General features: G+C 47.8%; 3 protein-coding genes across 3 annotated transcripts in view; all 3 read right to left on the minus strand.

The window, feature by feature from the left end:
- Window positions 1-6,988, minus strand: part of LOC126574190 (PDZ and LIM domain protein 3) — a 28,873-nt gene extending 21,885 nt beyond the window's left edge. The window contains exon 1 of the mRNA XM_050234231.1: window positions 6,637-6,988. Within this exon, the coding sequence (XP_050090188.1) occupies window positions 6,637-6,744 (108 nt within the window). The 5' untranslated portion in view covers window positions 6,745-6,988. The remainder of the gene's footprint in view (window positions 1-6,636) is intronic.
- A 2,022-nt stretch (window positions 6,989-9,010) lies between these two features.
- LOC126574193 (uncharacterized) lies at window positions 9,011-11,482 on the minus strand. Its single transcript, XM_050234240.1, has 3 exons — window positions 11,052-11,482; window positions 10,735-10,875; window positions 9,011-9,781 (listed from the first exon to the last, which is right to left on the minus strand). Exons 1-3 carry the CDS (start codon window positions 11,331-11,333, stop codon window positions 9,419-9,421), a joined length of 786 nt encoding a protein of 261 aa, XP_050090197.1. The 5' UTR covers window positions 11,334-11,482; the 3' UTR covers window positions 9,011-9,418.
- A 5,061-nt stretch (window positions 11,483-16,543) lies between these two features.
- LOC126576623 (uncharacterized) lies at window positions 16,544-17,969 on the minus strand. Its single transcript, XM_050237929.1, has 3 exons — window positions 17,305-17,969; window positions 16,738-16,855; window positions 16,544-16,645 (listed from the first exon to the last, which is right to left on the minus strand). Exons 1-3 carry the CDS (start codon window positions 17,967-17,969, stop codon window positions 16,544-16,546), a joined length of 885 nt encoding a protein of 294 aa, XP_050093886.1.
- Between the last annotated feature and the right edge of the window lie 390 nt (window positions 17,970-18,359).

Genomic DNA, 18,359 nt, shown 5'->3' on the forward strand with positions numbered 1-18,359 from the left:
TTGCTCTCTCTCTCTCTCTCTCTCTCTCTCTCTCTCTCTCTCCCATTCTTCAAGTTTCTGATGTACTAATTTTCCCGCACTGTGACTTCGAGCTGGCATTTCGGTGGTGCGCTTAGTGTGCGCTTGATTCACTTCACGATCGTCCGATGCGCAGTCCGATCGCTCAGTAACGATCAGCAGAGCCGCCGTTGCGCCGCCGTTTAACAGTGAGCTGCCTCGACAACGGGTTGCATGTGTTTGGAAAATGCTGTGTTTTCCTCCTCGGTGCACTAGTCGATGCCTGGTATGTTTCGGTGGTCCGTGATCCGTGTGTCACCGATTCGTTGCGCTCGCTACGGTCTGCCATTGTGTGAGTGGACGACTCATCTCCTCGAATACTACACAAACTGGCCAGTAAACAGCCGGTAACAGCACCGAGAGGCGAGTGTGTTTACGTTGCGTAAACCCAACACATGAATCACCGCAAGATGTCGATGGTTTTCGAGGTGTTTGCAGACGTGTGCATGGCAGTTGCAGCTGTAGCTGAGCGCGGTGGTCTATCGTAGCGAATACGAGGCGGTAGTTTATTTAGGTTCCACTTGGATGTGGGGCGATGATGCACTTTTCTTATTCACTCATATATTGTGTCGTGATCGTTGAGATTGTTGTGTTTGCATCGGGAAATGATGCACCATCGTCAGTTGGTACTTTGTATCGATGTTTTTCTTCGGTTATAGCCGGATGAGCAATGTTCAGTAGCGAGGTGTCGCAATTATAGAAAACTAAATCATTTCTTAGCCACACAGAGCGTCTTCATTGGTCATAAACCACTTGAGGAAAGTGATAAACATTTGCTTTCTGAAACCAGAAACAGCTGAGATTGCCGCTCGAATGGGGACCATTATAACGACGCTTCTTTAGCACCCCAATCGCGGACCCTGTGGACGACATTTTATCCGATCTGAGTAGCGTTCTGGTGCACCAGAACCGCTGCACATGCCGATGGGACATTCCAAACCACAAGCTCCCCCTCCCGGCTATGGACACCTGTTGCGGTAGTGGGTGATGGTTTCTAAAAATATTTCGTCACACACTTAATCTGCGATCAGCTCCGACGGACGGAACCAAGGCCGATTAGGCCTTAATCCCGTCGTCGGGATGGGGAGCATTCCGTCGACGGGGATATCGCAATCAATGTGAAAGTCGATCCCCGAGACGAGACTTGTGGTGATGAGGAAATTCATAATTGTCGTCCCAAATGTGCTCAAAATTGTTTGCCGGTTCAGACGAACGTCTTCGAACATGGAGACGCACTGCAGCGTAAAGCATTGGCATCGAAAACATCAGATTGTGGTGGTGTGGTCTATGACGCCGTGCCGTCGGTATTGTTGCGGACCGAAATAACCCTGGGATTGTGGATTCTTGTTGATTTTCCTCGAATCTTATTGTAGCGTTATAAAAAAGGCATGAGAGAATGTCGAGAAAAACTGCATAAAACAGGCACAAAAATTGTGATGCTTTTAGATGTCGCAAAAGAATGGACAAATATAAACTGGTTTCAAAAACTTGATACAAGAATTCATAATTTTCCACCAATAAATGCAATCAAGTAATAAATGCAATGTATTATACAAATACACATTTCACAATAATGTTTTCAGTTACTTTCGCGGAATGGTTTGTACAGCTCACTAAGTTCTCGTTATCGGCGCCAGCATTCGCTGTGATAGAAACCATTTTGTTTTGCTCCACCTACCATCAACCCACGTACACTGCAAACTGCCACCCACAGCAGCAGCAGCAGCCATCTTTTGTCGCGACGCTATCGCGCGAACGATGGCTTCCCCTGGAAACGCTTACGCAACGCTGGAAAATGAATTTTCCTTTCATGCGCGCCGGTCCGCTGCTGCCACCACCACCGCAAGGACTCGTTTCGCGTGTCCTGGCCACATATAGGGGACACACACATATAACCATCGGGCCGAGTTGGAACGCGTGGCTTCGGCTATGCGTTCCGCGAATCTCTTTTTGGTAAGGGTGGAGGAGGGCGAATGCCGAGCGGCGTTGTAATGGCAGGATGGAAGTGTCGTAGAAAGTTTTCCTGAAGGCGTATGTGGAACTTATGTGCTCTGCCGTAGCAGCGGTTGGATGGAGTGAGGCCTTAGACTCAATTTGAAGAATTTCAATCACGCTCCGCGGTGGAAAACTGCTTTGAGTTGAAAGCATTCACTGATATAAGATTCGCGATAACGTTAAATGATAATATAAGACAGATATATTGTTTGTAAATACTATAAATGGGTAAAGAAACCGTATTTTTTCCATTAAATTTAGCTTGTGTTGCGATTAGTAGTTGTCCTCTAGTTTACTAGCTACTTCCTCTTTGATTTACAAGAAATAAGAACCAATGGAGCTATCAGTGAGTAAAACAGATCAATCAATAGATAAATTTCATAAATTCAATGATAAATTGCCACTAGTATGTGGATTGTTTTCGTTCCATATCTCGGCATTTCTGTATTATTAACTACATCACTTACTCAGGAAAATTAAACCATAGAATAGACCGACAGCTATTCAAATTTCGCAAACCGATTTTAAGTTACTTTTAACAACTGTCTTACTGTACGATTAGTAATCTTGTCGTAGGGCCTCACGGCTATAAAAATAACAGTAGCTTTAAGTTTACACATGATATAGAAGCTTTTGTGATTGATTTTTTAAAGATTGAAAATTTCATGTTTGCGTACGCTTGCGATGAATATTACGGAGAGGGAACCTGAGAAATGGCTACCACATCCAAGGAAGGCAGCAGGCGCGTAAATTACCCAATCCCGGCACGGGGAGGTAGTGACGAGAAATAACAATATAAAACTCTTTAATGATGTTTTATAATTGGAATGAGTTGAGCATAAATCCTTCAGCAAGGATCAAGTGGAGGGCAAGCCTGGTGCCAGCAGCCGCGGTAATTCCAGCTCCACTTTTTCCCACAAAAACCTTCCGAATTCATAGAAGAAAGAGTGTGAAAAGCTACTCAATAAGACAGTATCTGAATTGTGTTGATTTATATCAAAGTTTGTCACTCGATTAGTTGTTGTATCGGTTTAATAATCAAAAGCAAATCATATTTGATGGACTTAAATTGCCTTGGATGAGATCATCGCCGTTTTCAATTATAATCATCCATCCATCGCTGCATCCGATTGCATCAATTATTGGATCGCTTCATCGTTCACCGTTCATCGTCTATCGATCTCCGTCTCTCGTTGGCGTAAGGAAGCAGCTGAAGCTGGGTTTCGCTTTCGGTTTGTCCGTTCAAGGATCAATACTCATGAGCCCTTGCAACACCTCCGCCAACGGCCTTCATCACTTGGCAGCAAAACCTTCCGATCCGGAGTTTGGTGGCACTTGATGGCTGTTTGCATTGAAAATGCTCTACAAAATCAAACTCAACATTACTCATCGGCCTCATCGGTTTTGCAGTCATCTTGTGTTTTGAGTCGAGTCGTTCGATGGTTGAAGACCATTCCCTATGGCGAACGTGTTGTTGCATCCACAGGTCTGGTCACAGAATTGATGCAATATGCCAGGGCGGCAGCCAGGTTCACCATCGATAGGGTGAACGTTTGAAGACGTTTCGCTGCGTCTGGTAGTCCGGAAGAAAAACAATTCCCGGCCAGACGGTGGAATAGGAGAGAGAATGAGTCTGTTTTGTGTGCGGTTTTCCTAAATATAGGTCAGTTCAAGTGGATATCGATGTAGCCAACACACTGACGGACGGAGACTCATCTGGTAACTGGGGGTGGATCTGTGAACAGATGACCGGATGGGATTCGAACGTTTCGCATTTAAATGAGGTTTACGATCGATTTGGATGATTGAAAGACATCATTCCGTGTGCATTGATGAGGCCGTTTTCCGACTGTTTCGGCTAAGGATTGACAAATATTGTGGCATGCGAGGCAGCTATTTGGAACGCGAATTAGCGACATTGGAGCGACTATTTTAAAAATTACTTCTTCGAGCGAAAGTTTTAAACAACCGTCAGTGGGAAAAACGCGCATGGACCATTCTCAAGAAACCGGCGCCCCAAAAACCTGAGTTCTGGAATTCCGGTTTCGGGCAGCTTATGGGCTAGGTCAATCCTGACTGACCTAGGCCCGGGACGGACGAAAGGCTTTCAGTTTTGGGAAGATTTTTGGGACACTTTCGTCACAATTCTACAAGAAATATGCCTTTACCTGAGTAATTGTGCAAGAGTAAACTTCGAGAGTCTTCTTCAGTGATGGGACCTACAATCGGCAGGTCTTTCGAAAGGGTGGAATCGTGGGAACTGTTGGCTCCAAGAAACAGGTTCTAAGCAAACTAGTCCAAAACCGAACCAGTTGGTTTGGGAGTATTTCGTAGGAAAATGCATTCCAGAGAGGTTATTATTGCTACAACGATTCAAATAGGGGTTTCAGGGATGGTGGTGATGCATCGCAAGCAATTTTGGTGGCACGCGTCTGAATTATCCTTTGTGAGATGAGAGGGGACGTAACGAAAAGGAAGGGTTCCATCTTCAAGACCCCTTCGGCAATCCTTTTCTGATCCTTCCGTACTGTCCTTTGCTTGCCCTTTGTTCGATCCTTTTTTTGCTCCTTACGTTTAACGTGATCTATCTCATTGGAAGTGGCTCCATTTGGAGATACCCACGTGGATTTGTGGATATCTCGTCGCGAAAATTATGTACTTCCGAAATCTGCGCATCTGCGAAATTGATCAACCTGCTACCATTGTCGTTGCTATGTTCGTGTAAACTGTGAATTAAAGTGAATATTTTGGCGTTACAGTCCCCATGAATGATTTAAAACACAAATTATTGGGATTAAAATTAACAAATATAATTATTTGGTGTTCTTTCTCAAAGGTTCCAAAGGGTCAGTTGATTCCTTGTGCAGAGAAACTATACGGAGAAAAGGATTTTTGTTTCTAATAGGATTCAGCACAAAATGTCGTGACGAAATGCCGAGCCAAGACGTCCGTGTGGTAGGCAATAGTTTTAAAATGCGACTGGCAGTCGTAATTAAAAAAACTAAAGCAAACAATTTGAAATGAATGAATGAAATGAAAACTATTGCATTAGAACATTGTATAAAAAAATAAAAAATCATTGTATGAAACGGAGTTTCCGTTTTATAACTAAGATAGAGTGGCTGTAATTTGTGGCTGGCACTTTAACGCATAACGCATAACGCATAACACATATTACGCCTGAATATATGTAGGTGCAAATTGCATAATTCTAGGCGCAATATTAAAATAAGCGTTACACGATATCGAAAATGAAGTAAAATTAGGAAAACATGTTCAAAAATGTACTGGCAATGCAATTAATTTCTGTTGACTAGCTCACTTGACCAATGAGAAGATAGCCCTTTCATCTAAAAAATGTGCTGCAATATCTTTCAGTAAGGTCCCCTGGGACTTTGGAAAAGGAATCTCTTCATCTGCCTAAGGGATACAAACTATTATTTGCTCGCTTGTCCTTCAGATTGCTCTCTTGACTTCCGCGGCGAAGACCCTTCAAGCTTTTTACGACTCCCCCTCCCCCTCGTCTTTCCTAGATACGATGCTATCTGCAAGCCAACATGTCCCTCCAAGAGCGTTTGAGCCCATCCCTCACTCCTCCTTGTTGCCTCGCTGTGGGTTTATTAGTTTTTCATTAACCTTTTCTTTAAAAAACCAGATGAAGAGCAGCCAAAACCAAAGTCTTTTGAGTATAAAAAAGTAACGATACCGTAATTGAAGATATTGAGTAAAAACTGGCTTGGTTTTGAGCGACGGTTTTCTGGCAAACAATAGTTTGGATTCCATCAACCTTCACACCGAATTCCCCTATCACATGCGTTCGAAACGCGACGATGTGTTCAACTCATTTCAAAACTATTCCCCCCACCGAACCATGTTGGCCACCTTCCAACCTATCGATCGCTTTGAATCGAAATCGCACCGACAAGTTCGATTTTCTCCGATCCACCCACCGCGACCAGGAACAGATGGTTTGACCGGAAAACCGAGGCCGAGTTACAAGAACGAACGTTTCGTACCACGCTCCGTGTTTGACGTGATGCTGCTGACGAGCGCAAAAGTTACGTAAACCGTTCGATTATGTAAAAAAGGGGTTAACGACAAATTCACCGACAACGTCAGCACCGCCGGGCGCCGGGCAGCAGGCGTGATAACTATGATGGTGACAAGTGGAGCATGATTTACGGACGATGATGATTGAAGCGTCTGTTTACAGGTGTTCCATGGGCAACCGCGCGGCCACTACACCGACCTGCGAATCGGACAACAATGTGCCGCCATGGCCGAGAGTGGCCGAGATCGCCGGCGAGCCCGGTCTTAAAAATAGCTGGCACATTAAAAGTGGCCGGCAACCGACAGTGTGTTCACTTTTTTGACAATAATTCAAGGGTAGGCACAATGGGCCCACAAACCTATTATGCCCTGGTGTAATGCTCGTGTGCATGATGATGATTTTCGACTTATTTTAAGACAATCGTTGATCGCAATGGTTGAGGTTTTGTTGCTCTCCTCCCGTCCTGTTGACAACAACATCAGCGACTCTGGCGGCCGGATGATTATCGATGTTACTCTGCAAATTACACTCACCTTTTCGCTGAAGTGAACTCGACGCTTACCGTACGGCAGCTCAAAGGTTTTCATCTGTGGTACCCTCCAGAATGGGGGCCGTTCGTAGTTCTGGCGATCGCAATCCATCGCAACGGCCGTCACTAGCACCAGGTGCGTTCTATCCACGTGCCCTCCGCCTACTCCGATCAAATCCACGCCAAGCCAAACACAGTAACTAGATCACCACACCACGATCTGTCAAACTTGACCTTGAGGATGCTTCCGGATGCTCCACAATCCACGCAGGTGTTCTGCACCGTGTCACACTCGATGTCGATCCCTTGTGTCCCTTGCCTACCAGATGCCAGATGCCGTCGTTCACCATCGAGCGTTCCTGTCGGACTGCTTCGATCCTCACGATCTACACCGCAGCGCGTTTCCACCGGGCCAGTCCTTGGGAGGGCACGTGCGGAAAACGCAGACGAACTGTGACAACGAACACGGCCGCAACCGTATGATTGTTCTTTCGACGCCCACGACACACCGCAGAATCGATGGGGAAGGAAGCAGTGGATCGGGGACCGGTGAAGATCGGTTGCGGTCAGTAGAGTTTTCTCAATGGGAGGGAAAACGCGTGATTCTGCGCAGCCGTGGTTGCGCAAACGGATGGATGGGGGCCTGTGATGCGTCAGCCGTACGTTAGCACGTTAGTAAACGATATATCGTCTGAGCTCGAAGCCTGAACCCGGATCGGAACGGATTGGAACGAGCTCGCCGCCGTCGCCGGTCAGTAAATAAAGTCCATTTATTTGGACACGGTTTTTCCGTCAAGTTTTTCGTTTCGTGGCTGCTTGGTGATCGGCGGTGGTTTGGTGGTTTTGATTCCGGGTCACCGAGCGCGTTGGAATGGAAGGACGGAGTCGGAGGTTATGGTGCCGGCAACCGGCGCACATTTCACGAGCATGATTTACAACGTGTCCAATATGTTCTCATACACATTTTTCGGCTGGACGATTTTAGTATGTCACCTAGCTCAAGTATGAAAATATTCCTGCCAAATTGTAGTGTTTATTCAATATTACGTGCTTGTGTTATAAAAAAATAATGTTGGAAAAAAATGTTGGATAGAGAGCGTCCAAGCGCTATTTTCTAAAGAGTTTGAAGTATATTGGAATCATTCCGTGATTTCGTATATTTTACCATTAGAAGATACCGAGCGTTTTCCTCGTTAAATTATAGAAAAAGATCAGGGCGAAAGCATTCGGATAGTACTAAAAAAGTGATGAAGTGACATAATCCGCAACTTACGATTTGAAAGTTTCGATATTAACTGCGTATAACTTTTTGAAACAGGACTTATGAATGTAATGCTTTTAAAAAAATGAAAGTTCACGGAGATTCGAAAGCTAGACAACAACAAAGATTGGAAAGGAAAACTCTTCTTCTATCGCGTTACGCTGGACGTGACTTGTGTTCTCTGATGAAAAGCTATTTGTATTAGACCAAAGTTGAAATGTTCAAAACGATAAATTGCGGTCAAGAATGTAACAGATAGCCAAAGGAACATCCTTAGCTTTTTAAAATGCGGCCAGAGTGATGGTTTGAGCGAATATTTGCAAGCAAGGCAAGTACCATCTAATTTTAATTGAAAAAGGCGTAAAAAAATAAATCAATGTGTTATAAAACAGATGTTTTAAAGAAAGTGGTGAAATATAAGTTGAAAAGATTATACATGGACGACAATTATGTGTTGATGCAAGATGGAGTGCTCTTAGAGGAGCGAATTTGAATCAAAACTGGTATATGCACAATTTAATCAAATTTGTAGCGAAGAATAAATGGTCTTCCGAAGCACCAGATCTTAAAGAACTGGATTTTTTTAATTTGGTAATACATTTATTGAAACTAAACAAACATGAATTGTCTTTTTTGATTCAGTGCGATTGAAGGATTTTAAAAAAGTTGGTGGTGAAGTAATTCGGGATCATATTTGATAATAACGATGAACACTCATTGTTTTGAATAGTTCTACGAGAAATAAATCGATCAACAACAAAAGAGCAACTGAAAGAAATTGAAGATTTGCGAAAAAAAAACTCTTCCTTTTCTTCTTTAAAAAAAACTGCACATGCTTACTTACTTACTTAGTATTTTATAATTGGCATCTACAAGATTCCTAATAAAAAACGCAATAAAAAATCCCACCTAATTGAAAATATAGCTGATTGAACTTGTATGAGAATAAATTGGATGCGGTGTATTCGGGTAAAATCAAGAATTGTTGATGAACTATTTGTCCGAATGCTCAACAGGGAACGCATTTCAGCTTTCGGAAAACACGGAATCCCATCTCAAGCACCACCAAAAAGGCACACAATCGAAGAAAGAAACACAGCAGAATCGTTTTAGGTGATACAGTTTTTCGTGTATTTTCATTTAAATATCATGACTTTACGATAGGAAAGCATCTCTAGGTGACGATCCCCAAAAGGCCGGTAAGATGAGATATTTGGGGCGGGGGATAGAGATGATACGGTGGCCACATCATGCGTTCTAGTTTGTGACACACTTGAGGACACATTTCGACACATGAGAGAGGAGCCGGCCCTTGTTTTGCTCCTCCACCTCGCCTTCATCGTGGGTTTTTGGACCAAACCCAACTCACACTTCTTATGATGAGGGCACTTGGAATTGGTAGCTAACGAATTCAGGTGACGGACGGCAGCAGAGCGGCGAGGTAGTGCTCTGCCTGCCTCTATGACACCTGTTTCTAGTCTCCCTCTCGCTTTCTCACGCACTCTCTCGCTCTCTGCTTCCTAATTTACTGATACTGAGAGTACTCTTGGGGTCTCGGTCTCTGCTGCTGCTGCTGCTGGGGCTGCTGCTGAAGACGGTAGCCACCGTTCTGCTGGGACTGACTAGGTTGCGCGAAGCGCTCGTGCTGGCTCGACTGAGGGGCCGGCGTCGGGATCTTGACTACGATGTCGGTCGGCTGGCGGCTGACCTCGGCCTTAAAGCCCTCCTTCGGGTCGGCCGTGTAGGTGACGGTACGGATGAAGCCATCGGAGTCGACGACCGAGTAGCTGCCCTTGATCACGTTTCCGTCGCGCGTCTCCTTGCGGTTCTGGTAGTTGGTGAACTCATCATCCTTCACGTCGAATCCGAACTGGTACGAAGGATTGGGCTAGAATGCGGGGGAAAGAGCGACAATTCGTTAGAACCTTTGTGGGGCTAGTAATCATCGATCGTCATTGAAACAATCTATTAATGCTCCTGTTCACCTGTACCAAGACATTTTCCAAAGGGCAATGAAAGCGAAAAGTGTACAAAGAAGTGAATGGCCACATGCATTTCACGTGTAGCCCACAGTTGGTTATGTCATAAGTGACTCCAACGCGATCGAAAAAAGTGGCTCAGATCGAGGGCACACTTTCGCTGTGGTGACCTGTGGCGTACCAAGATGCAGTTCAGGCACCACCATTCCCGACTTATGCAACAAACTTGACACACTGTGTCACCGTGTGCCGGAGGTTGTGTTGGACGCACGGATTGACCTCCGTGAGTTCCGCACACGGATGATGAATGACGGGGACTGGTGGGTTGCATTCGGGTTATGTCATGGTAAGCGAAGAGAGTGAATCGATTACCCTCGTTTCCAGTGTTCCCCAGTCTTGAAAATTGGAATCGAAAACCCCATCAGCACCGAATGATGGTGCTCGGAATAGCGAATAGCGGAGATCGATGATCTAATGCCACAAGCTAAGCGAAGCTGAGGGGCAATGGCTCGTTGCACTTCATTGCGATGCGGTGCAAGCGATCCAATTCAATGCGGCCGGTCGTGCCGGAAATGGAGAGAGGCAACGTGAAAACGTGCCAAACCACTTTCCATCTCGCCATCTGTAGGTCTGGGTCTGGGTCTCCGTTGCGTTGAGAAATCCGGAAAGACCTGCCACGATCAATGGATGAATGGAGAGATGCAACCTAATTAGAAGGATTGCATCAAACAGGTTTGGCCACGGCCCAACCGCCATCGTTTTGAAGTTCAACGTCCACGCACACAGCACACGGAAATGCGGAATCGCGAGTCGATGACCGAATTAATTGACTTTCGCTTACACTCGCCACCGGCAAACTTACGTCATAGTCCTCGGGGTCTTCCTCGGCCAGCTGCTTCTGGCCTCCCTGCAGGTACTGCGGTCGTGGCTTGGACACTTTCAGCTGCGGCTGGGGCTGAGGCTGCTGCGGCTGCTGGTACTGCTGCTCCTGCACGTACTGGATCTGGTGGTGGTAGTGGCCCGAACCGGGTGGTAAGTGTTAGAAAGTGTTCCTCGTTTCCTCGATTGCGAAGGGATCATTAAGTCGCCGATCGTCATGACGCTGACAGAGTGACAATAATGGCGCACAAAGAAGGAGAAGGAAGGAGGAAGCAGATGATGGTCCGTCCATTCGGTTACCTGCTGTGGCTGGTACTGGGGCTGGTACTGACGAGCCTGCTGCTGTGCCTGCTGGTACTGTGGACGGATCTGTTGGCCCTGCTGGGGCAGATACTGCGGAATGTGCTGCTGCTCCTGTGCACCCGGCTCATGGATGGGGGTAGAATCGGCACGTCCCTGGGCACCGGCCGCTTGAGCGATCTGCTGGTAGTACTGCCGCAGATACGCCGGATCAACGGCCTGCTGTGGGTACGCGGACACAAATCCAACGCAAAGTATCGACGCTACTACAAAGGCACGCATTTTCGGGCTTCCGTTTGACAGTTCGCTTTCACGCACCAGATGAACCACTCACAAGACACACAGCACGTACACCGACACCCGGTACACAACCAACAAGAGTCGTCGGAACACTCCTACCTCGATCTGCACCTTCGACGATCAACGACGACGGCACTGCACAGTTTGCTGCTGAGCTGAACCGAGTGCTACGGTTTATATATGCCACCGCCGCCACCGTGCGCCATTGTAGACCCCACCGCCGCCGCCGAGTTGCCGAGTAAAGACAGAGAGAGAGAGAGGGAGAGAGGGAGGCCCGCCGGCGAACGAGATCGAGCCCGAACCGAATGAAGTCGATATACCCCCTGGAACCCGGCATCAGGACGCGGTGGGGATTAGCTGGATGGCGGTGGCTCATCGGCATCACCATCGGTGGCCCTTCACAAACGATCGGACCGGGAATGATGTACGTTTTAGGCGAGGTGTAAAGTGCCAGTGGGTACACAGGCTCCCTATAGGCCCTAGGTCACGACTCAGGTCAGGAGCAAACGTATCCACGCAAAAGAACTACCACAACTGATCGCCCAGATGTATTCTACCTCCTCCAGATATCGCTGATCGATCACGCTGGCGGGTGTGGTCTATGTCTCGCAGACTTTATCAGATCGCCAGTGAGTGAAGGTCGCGCGACTAGAGAATGGCACACAGACACCCCCGATAGTCTCTTCTCGTCAAACGCGCAAACCGCGTTCACCTTTTTGGTCGCTGTTCTGCTTCTAAAACGGTGGCAACCGGACTAACCGGAGCCAACCAGCCAGCCTTTCGAATCTAAGCCTTTGAGCGATCGACGTGGCGCGACGCGACGCGCAGCGAGTGATACTGGGGCCGATGGCCGGCCACGCCGTGTTCCAGCGATAAGCATTCGCCAGAAGTTCACGTCGTCGATCGCTTTAGGCTCGCGGGCACCCCAGCTGGTGGGCCTATATGGCATTCAGACGCACGTGGGAGCGCCCCATGTCTAGTGGTAAGTGTTTCGATTTTTTTTTCGCGCGAGAGAGAAAGGTGCTCCAGATGGCTCCATGAGACCCCTCTCGTTGGTGGTAAGTGCGTGCACACCAGCTCTCCGCCCCGGGGGTTTACCACCCGCTAGAACTGGTTTGATTGCATAAAAGAAGGGTCTTGAAGGCGTGTGGTCTGTTGCCGGGCGCTAGGATTAGTCGCGCTGGACCTCATAAATCGATCATCGTGAAGTTCTAGAGGGATGCGATGATTCATTGTCGCCTCTCTATGCTCCACCCTGGACAGTTTACGATCTGTTTGCTGTGCGTTGACTTACAGGAGTGTGTCCGTGTCCATGAGATCAAGAGAGATAGAGACAGTGAGGTGATCAAATTATAGGCCGCCAGCGCCGTCGTCGCAGATCGCACAGAAGCGAAATGACGCTTTGGTTCAAAGCAAAAAAAAGGGGGGTAAACGGGGGAACTACGTAATCAAAAAGGCTGGTTCTGGTCCCACAGGACCGTCTGAACCAGCAGCTGGAGCTTTCGATTCAAGGACACACCGCTAACGGGTAACTAGCACCGTTCGTGTCTTTCTCTCTGACCTCGTTCGGACGTACCCTAGGCTTAAACCATTTTTACATAATCTGGCGCACTTGCAGAGACACACTCGCCAGTGTGAAGAGAGAGAGAGAGAGAGAGAGAGAGAGAGAGAGAGAGAGAGAGACAGTCAGAGAGTCAGAGGCTTGAAACGTCTCGTGTGGATTGCGGATTTGCCAATTCCGTAGTGCCGCGACCACGGGAGATTGATCTGTTGGCCTGGAGGCTTCAAGTTCGCGGACCGCGGTGCCCTTTACCGGCCGGACCGGACGAAGTGCTCTTGACGATCGCCAGATCGCGTTTGGGCTGGGAATGTTTTCTTTTTCGTGTTTTTGGTGGCCACCGCTAATTATGTTGTTACACGGATTTTCGATTCGATCGACCCGGATTTCGATCTCGCCAAAGGCCTGGGCCGTGTGACCCAGTTTTTGCGGGGGAGTACGAACCGATGGCCGAGATGCCACGAGATGCTTGGGGCTTGGGTTGACCAATCTGCATCTCTAGAGGTCCGTCCATCGGATGCTCCAGAGCTGACGATGAAGATGATGATGATGAGAGCGAACGTTTTTGTTGTTGTTGTTGTTGACGTCGTTCAACCAATTCGAGTTGGGTGGGTGGTAAGGGGTGGTGATTGTCTTACCATTTCGGCACCCATCCCAGTCTGCACGCACACTTCAACTACACTCCAGGGAGGGAGCCGCAATCGATGAATTGTGGTCGCCACGAAATGCTCATCGTGGTTATGATGATTTCGCGCAATCGATCGGGGCGATCCATCGTGCGATCAGCAACACGATCGTGAACACGCTTACCACGCAATCGCCAATGCAATGTATGTTGCACGGTAGCGCCTGGAGGGTGATTGCAAAAAAAAAAGAGAGGCTTGTTACTTTCCGGGGCCACCACAACATTTTGGAATCGAATTCATCTTCGCGATCACGATTAACAGAGGCTCATTTCAAAAAGCAAATAGAACTGACCGAAGTCTCACTGAATGTTGCGGTAGGTCCAACATGCCGATCGATACACCGCATGTACTCCAAGTGTGAAGCAATGTCCCGAGCTGCCACAACATGTGACACTTTTGTGGTCCACTTGTGGTCTGCTCGGTAAACTCCCGAGCCAAAGTAGTACCAGTAGCAACGCAGCACTCTCCGTCAATCCAACTCGGTCTGCAATCACCATCGTCGGTGTGTTTGTATGTGTGCAATCGGTGGTAATTAGAGACGAAATGGAACCTGACCTGCATTGATCGTGTGGCGTTTCGCAGATTTTGTCTTAATTATCACCGAGTGCCAGATATTGCACTCAGCCGGCAGCCTCCCGAAATGGTATCCACCAAGGGGCCCAGAGTGGTCATTGGCCAATGCTGCTCACGTGTCTGCACACGGCCGCTACCATTGTTCCACGTGCGTGCGTGTCTGTCTGTCGATCGCTAGAACATCGCTTTCGACAGAATGTTCCGTCTAGACGCGATCGTGTTTTGTGGTTTCTTCTCACGAGCAACCGACTACCAGCCGGCGATGGTGAGATCGCAAACTCAATCCTCTCGCCGGGGAGGGAGGCAACAAATCTGGGCCAAACTACGGTGCCCCGGTGCAATAGGGTCCCACGGAGTTTGGGTTGGGTTCGGTGGGTGGTATGACCGGTCCGAGTGGACCGGAGACCCGCTCGGCTAGGGTCGCACGGTCTGCCGGTCGAAAAGCACAAAAAAAGCAGCATCAAAACCTGATCCGATCGAGTGTGCAGATCCTTTCGGCGCAGCACACGTTGCCTGGCAACCGGTTTTCGGGCTCTGGAGCTTCGGATTTCGGATTCGGTTTTGCGAGAGTTCCTTTCCTCGTTTCGACTGGCCACGCTGCTTGTGGCCACGTGGTTCAGTTTCTTCTGCTCCGATGTGACGGTGGCCCTTCTTCTTCGGACCGATGACATAATCATAAAGTGCGCAAAAAAAAAGAAGAAACAAACTGTACCACGCGTGATCGTGAGCCATGCTAGGAGGTTCGGAACGGTTTCGAGGTTCGTTCCATGCCATTCCGATACGCCTCATCGCATGGATATGTCTCATGTTTAGGGCTCCCCCCGACGATGCTCCAGTGTGCGTTCGCAATAATGTTCTGCCAACCACCGCGAGCGATCGAGCCAACATGAACGACTAATGATACCCGAGCTGCGCTGCGTTACGAGCCCAAAACCCGTGACATAATTGTGTATGCACGAAGGTGTAACGGATCACCTGGCCACGTAGAGGGGCGGCATGTTTTTCGGTTATGCGTTTAATTCGTGTAATTATGCCCTTTTCCGCACGAGTGATCCACTGTCGGTCCTGTGTTTTTTTGTTCGGGCCTCCTTTCCTTGTTGCTTATTTGGAGCTGATCGCATTTCTTTCTCGACCGTTTTTTGGACAATTTATCAACATGCCACTAAGCTTCTTAAACGCATCGTATTGTATGTGTATGTGTACTGTGGCAAAAAAGTAAGGTAAAATGGTATTCAAATTGCGTGAACGAATTTCTTTATTTTGTATTTTTAGGACTATGTCATTGATATTCATTACAAGATGTAAGACAAAGTATTTATTAGTTTATGAGATATGCATCATTTTTTGAGGTACTAAAAGCGAATCCAGGTGTTTGCCATTTTGAAATTTATTGAGCAGAAGATTTGCATAAAATTTGGTTTGTAGATACGTAAATAATGATGTAGAAAACCTTTGGAGAGGTGGCAAAAAGACTAGCAGGATAGTCAGGGATGTTTTGAAAACACAAAGCACGTCCTAAGCGATCATCAAGGTCTATCGACGAAGCTTAAGCCCAAAAACAAGCAAAGATTTAGTGTAGGTCAACCGTCGATTAACAACAAGAGACCTTGCTGATGATATTGGGATATCAACATCAATGTTTTGGGCCTTAAGCGTGACAGAAATCGATTGGTACTGTTAGTAGCAGCGACTAACGTTTGTTCTCCGTGACTTTTTCTCCAAAAAAATCACTGATATCGCTCCACAACCATTATATTCGCTTGATTTAGCACCATGAGACTTCTCGGTATTGGAAAAGCAGAAAAGACCACTCCTGAGGCACCGTTTTGATGCGATAAAGTAGATTCAAATTGCTGCGAAGAAGGAGTTAAAGGCCATCCCTAAAGCCAAGTTTTACGTGTTTCAGAAGCTGGAAAATCCGTTGGCATAGGTTGATTCTATTAAAATTACCTTCCTTTCGGTGCACAGTAGTACATGCTGCATCTTTCGTCATGTTTCTAAAACACAAAGTTTTTTGAACTTGTTTAACCTTTGCCTTTGACGAGACGCAAATGGGGTGACACGAGTTCGGCCTCCGTGCTCCCTCCAAAGATATTCGATCGCGCGCTGCAATTGATTACATCATCGGGCAACTACCACTTCGCACCGCCTTTTGGCGAACCGATGCGATCCCTAAATCATACTTATTACTATATATTTATTCGCCATTAATCACCACCATCTCTCGCAACCGCAACAGCACCTAGGGCACCATCGAAGATCGCGAAAAGTTTGCAGAAATCGCCAGCGCGTCGGTGATCTTGACATTTGCACCCACAGACACACCAGGGCACACCAGGGCACCGGGCATCATATCGGCTGGATGGTGAGCAGCACTAACCATCGCTGGTATGGCCATCGGCATCGGATTGCTGGCCGACGTGATTGAGGTCCCAATAGTGCTCACCGAAGCCACCATGCTTGTCAGCCCATTTGACCTAGTATGGATCCGCGAGCGATCCGGTGGGATGGAAAGGAAAACGATGTTAGAGATCGAGATCGTCGAGGGCGGAAAGGGAGTGGAAGTTACTTTTTTCTGAAACACCCCGGCACCCTGTGAAGCTCGCTCGAGCTGCTCTACGTAGTGCTGATCGTTACCGCGCCGTCCACCGGCCGCATAAGAACCATCACCGAACAGTTCGAAGAATCTGTGAGGCCGAACGGGACAGGAAGAACAGAGAGAGAGAGAGAGAGAGAGAGAGAGAGAGAGAGAGAGAGAGGGTGCACAAAGAAGATGGAGAGAAAGAAGGAGAGAAGAGATAGATTATCTACAAGGAACTACTCCATCGGTGACGGTTAACCGTGATTGTGTCGCTAAATTGTGTTCAGTGAAGGTTATCAGGCCCGGAGCGGTTAGACATTAACTGCCGATTAGTTTAAAGCAGCAGAGGGACAATCGTTTACTTTTCCCTGATGGCGATGGTTCCGGTGGTCCTGCCGTTCGTACCGTTCCTCCCAGCCATCGTTGGACTCGAACAGATGACCAAACTCCAGCTCCAGAGGGGATTTCTGCAGCTGAAACGTGTCTCTACGCCGCGTGACGCCAAATCATGATCACTTTTTGTTGTAACTCAACTCAACGAAATACAAAACTTACTGGAAGTACTTGCTATCCCACGGAGCCACCGCCTGTTGTACTTGGTTGGCTCGCTCGATCGAAACCTCGGTGGTGCTGGGACGTTCGTAGGCAAACACCTGTGGATCGGATTGTTCGTAGCGTCTCGGTGCTTCCGTTACTTCCGGCGGATCCGGTATCATCCTGGCATGGCGACGATCCGGTCGCCGCTTCACCTTTCGCCGACGCTTGATCCGATTATGTTCGTCCACATCGAACAGCTCTACGTCGTCCTTGATGTAGCGCGGTAAACCGGACGATTGGCGCACCTTCCAGTAATTGTAATCGTGTTCCTCTGCTCGGTTGCCAGCCGCCAGCTGGAGTTGATGTGGTTTGCGCAGCTTGGAACGCTGGGACGATCGTGGCCGCTTGGTGGCGCCCTCCGGCGGTGGCATCAGGCTGCTTCTTCCATCGTCGTCGTCGTCCTCCATAAAGCGAGCTGTGTCAACGTGCAATCGCCTACGGTTGTACTCCTCGACCGGATCCTGCCCTTTGACGTAGCTCGGATAGTAGTAGACGGTGTTGAAGCTCCTGACGTTCGGTGTCGGAGCGACCAGCTCTACGTCCTGCAGATAGCTGCCAATGCTTTGTGCGGTGTCGATCATCAGCAGCAGGAGTCCAATCAACAATCCACTCAGCTGCCACATTATGAAGAGAGTTCTTGTTTGATTTACTACTTGGTTCGTGTTGTCGGTACTAAACGGCAATCCATACTGGCCACAATGGTTGGTATGTAAATTAGTTTTATATTCGGTAGCGGCCACTGGCTCTCTGCTGCTGGTTTGTCGTTGGCGCAACCAATTTCCACCGGAGGCGGTATCGACCACCGTTGTTAATCTGATTACGTTCCGATATGCGGTTGACTGTGACGGATCATTTCACAATTCCTCGCATGTCCGCCATGGATTGGCATATTTTGGTGACACTCTGGCTTGGCCTTGGGCCTCTTTTGAGCTGCTACAAACGTTTTCATCCTGCAGCAACTTACCTGAGGTGCATCTTTAGCGATTTTACTTTCGTTTCTCTTTCATTTTCAT

The sequence above is a fragment of the Anopheles aquasalis genome, chromosome 3 (genome assembly GCF_943734665.1).
Source record: "Anopheles aquasalis chromosome 3, idAnoAquaMG_Q_19, whole genome shotgun sequence".
In the NCBI taxonomy this organism is placed as follows: domain Eukaryota; kingdom Metazoa; phylum Arthropoda; class Insecta; order Diptera; family Culicidae; genus Anopheles; species Anopheles aquasalis.